Here is a 2,325-nt window from a genome sequence, read left to right on the forward strand (position 1 = left end):
TGAGTGGGGTGCGTGGTGCATATTGCTCATCAGATATTCTTGCATAATTTTTTTTTTAATATTGCCCTAAAATGCGATTTATCTTCACTACTGAGTTTTTTTTGCAGCCCTTTAAATTTTACAACTGACTCCTGGCAGGGGGAGGAATGTATACTGGGAGCACAGGTGGAAAGAAGCAAGCCCCCAGAGAAGCAGTGGGAATGGCCACTAGGCCCCTGAGTAGATAAGCAGCAAGGACCCAGGAATACACACAGAAGGGACCGCGACCAGGCCCATGCAGACGCTGTTAAAAGGAATGCGAGGCCAGTGGCAGGGGCCGGTGTGCAGGGCCTAGGGCTTTTCCCCAACCGGCTGAGCAGGATGGGGCGGGATTGGGGCGTCGCCGCTGTCGGTGACCAAGGCCTCACGTGACCGGCCTACACAGACTCCCGCGCGCCTCGCTGGAGCTCCAGACCCCGCGGTGGCTCGCACCCTTCTCGGTTGCTGCTCCCAGTGGCCCTGAGGGCGCGCGGGCCAGGGCAGCCCCAGGAGGCTGAGGCGGAGCAGGTAAGGGACCCGGAGCTGCTGCCTGGGGTTGGTGTGGAGAGTGGCCTTGGCCTGGGGAACCCTCTGGGGGGTCTGGCTGCCTTGGGCGAAGCCGCGCAAAGACGTCGGTCCCCTCTCTCCGAAGCGGCCCCCCGTGTGTCTGCAGAAATTGCTGAGCTTTTCCCGGGAGAGGGCTGGACCGCTCAAGGCCACAACCCTTCTGAAACACCTGCTTCTGGGTCCCCCGCCCCGCCCCCATCTTTCTTGGTGTCGAAAATGGTGGTCAGTGAGGGGGTGGTCTCAGCCGGGGGTGACTGGTGGGCACCGAGCGCTCGGCTGCAGCGCCACCCTCTCCCGCACCCCGCTGCTCTGCAGGTCTTCGGGTCCAAGTGTGGCAGCAGCGCGCTCGCGGCGAGAATCGGGAGGAGGAGCAGACAGCAAGGATAGGCCCAGGTGGGTGCGGGGCCCAGTGGTCCATGGGCAGGGAAAGAATGGAAAACCCTGAGACCCCAAATCCTTACCCCACCCCCACCCTGCTCTGTTTTGGTGCCTGCAGAGGCCTGGGCTTGGATCGTAGGGAAAATGGTGGGTTTGGGGCGAGGGAGGGGAGGGGAGTTAGAGGGAGGGGGGAGAGCTGGGACTGGAGGCCCCCTAGAGGGCATAGGGAGCCTCTCAGGTGGGAAAAATGCAATTTTAAAAAGCCTTTGAAATCCTAGGCTGTTTCGTGAAAGGTGCGTAGTAGGGCCTCTGTCCTCGGTGCTGATCCGTCCACCAAAAAAATAGTTCCTTTTATCTCTTGTCTCCTAGGAGCAATGGCGTCCAAAGAGGAACCAACACTAAAAATTCTTAACATGGAAAATGCCCAACAGGAAAATGAAGGAGGGGACCAGGCCCTTGTGCAGAATGAGGAGAAACCACACAATTTGGGCGGAGGCGAAGCCCAGAAGCCTGTAGGAAATGTCAGGCTGGGGTGGGTTAAGCGACTTGTCCCTAATTTTCGCCGGGGCATATCTAACAAGCGTGTTGATCACAGTGAAGTGGGAGATAATATAGAAAAGATCGCAATGCAGCGGATGGAAATCAGGAGAAAGACTAGGGAGCAGCAAATGAGACATGTTATGCGCTTCCAAACTCCTGAGCCTGATAATCATTATGACTTTTGCCTTATTCCTTGAATCCTAAAGTTTTCACTGAGGTTAATAATGTGGCCTCTGCTAAAAAAGCTAGTAGTTTTGTGATTTACTTTTCTGTAAACCTTTTGGTGTTTCCTCTTACTAGTTTCTAATTGAATATTCTTTTGTCTCAGTGTAAAACTCTGTCCAGCAGGGCAATTTCACCCAGTTTTTGGAAAAAATATTCTTTTCATGATGTAAAATTAATAAAGCGGTTTAAAAATCAGTCTTCCTCTTCTACTCAGTTTTTATTTTTGTTAATATTACCATTCCTTTCCTAACTACCTATGATTCAAAATCTCAATGGACTTTGACTACTTTTTTAAAAAAAATTTATTTTTGTTTAAAATATTACAGATATCCCTTTTTCTCCCCAATGACTCATTCCACCCTGTCCCATCCCTCTCCCCAGTCCCTCTCCTCATCTTTCTTGTCCCCCACCAATCAGTAAGGAAAGATTCTACTCATAATTCAACATCTGATACCATTTTAAGAATGTACTTTCTACTGTTTTTTCAAAGAGTGTGAGTCCAACGTTTGCCTAAAAGCACTTTGGTGGGGGAGCTTTTTGAGACTGTAAGATCTCTGTCTCTTATCCTCCAGATCCACAGAGTGAGGCTCAAGAATC

The 2,325-nt window shown here is 51.4% G+C and overlaps 1 protein-coding gene across 2 annotated transcripts; it reads left to right on the forward strand.

The window, feature by feature from the left end:
- The first annotated feature begins 455 nt into the window (after positions 1–455).
- BEX4 (brain expressed X-linked 4) lies at positions 456–1,923 on the forward strand. Of its 2 annotated transcripts, XM_081126051.1 has the most exons (3): positions 456–546; positions 901–978; positions 1,333–1,923. In XM_081126051.1, exon 3 carries the CDS (start codon positions 1,338–1,340, stop codon positions 1,698–1,700), a length of 363 nt encoding a protein of 120 aa, XP_080982177.1. In that variant the 5' UTR covers positions 456–546; positions 901–978; positions 1,333–1,337; the 3' UTR covers positions 1,701–1,923. The 2 variants fall into 2 exon arrangements, with proteins under 2 accessions (XP_080982177.1, XP_080982178.1); XM_081126052.1 differs by lacking the exon at positions 901–978 and having other exon boundaries at positions 457–546.
- The last annotated feature ends 402 nt before the right edge of the window (positions 1,924–2,325 follow it).

This window comes from Miniopterus schreibersii (assembly GCF_964146895.1).
Source record: "Miniopterus schreibersii genome assembly, chromosome: X".
In the NCBI taxonomy this organism is placed as follows: domain Eukaryota; kingdom Metazoa; phylum Chordata; class Mammalia; order Chiroptera; family Miniopteridae; genus Miniopterus; species Miniopterus schreibersii.

Coding starts and splice junctions, on each gene's coding strand:
- BEX4 (XM_081126051.1), top strand. CDS start 1,338: ATGGCGTCCAAAGAGGAACCAACACTAAAAATTCTTAACATGGAAAAT.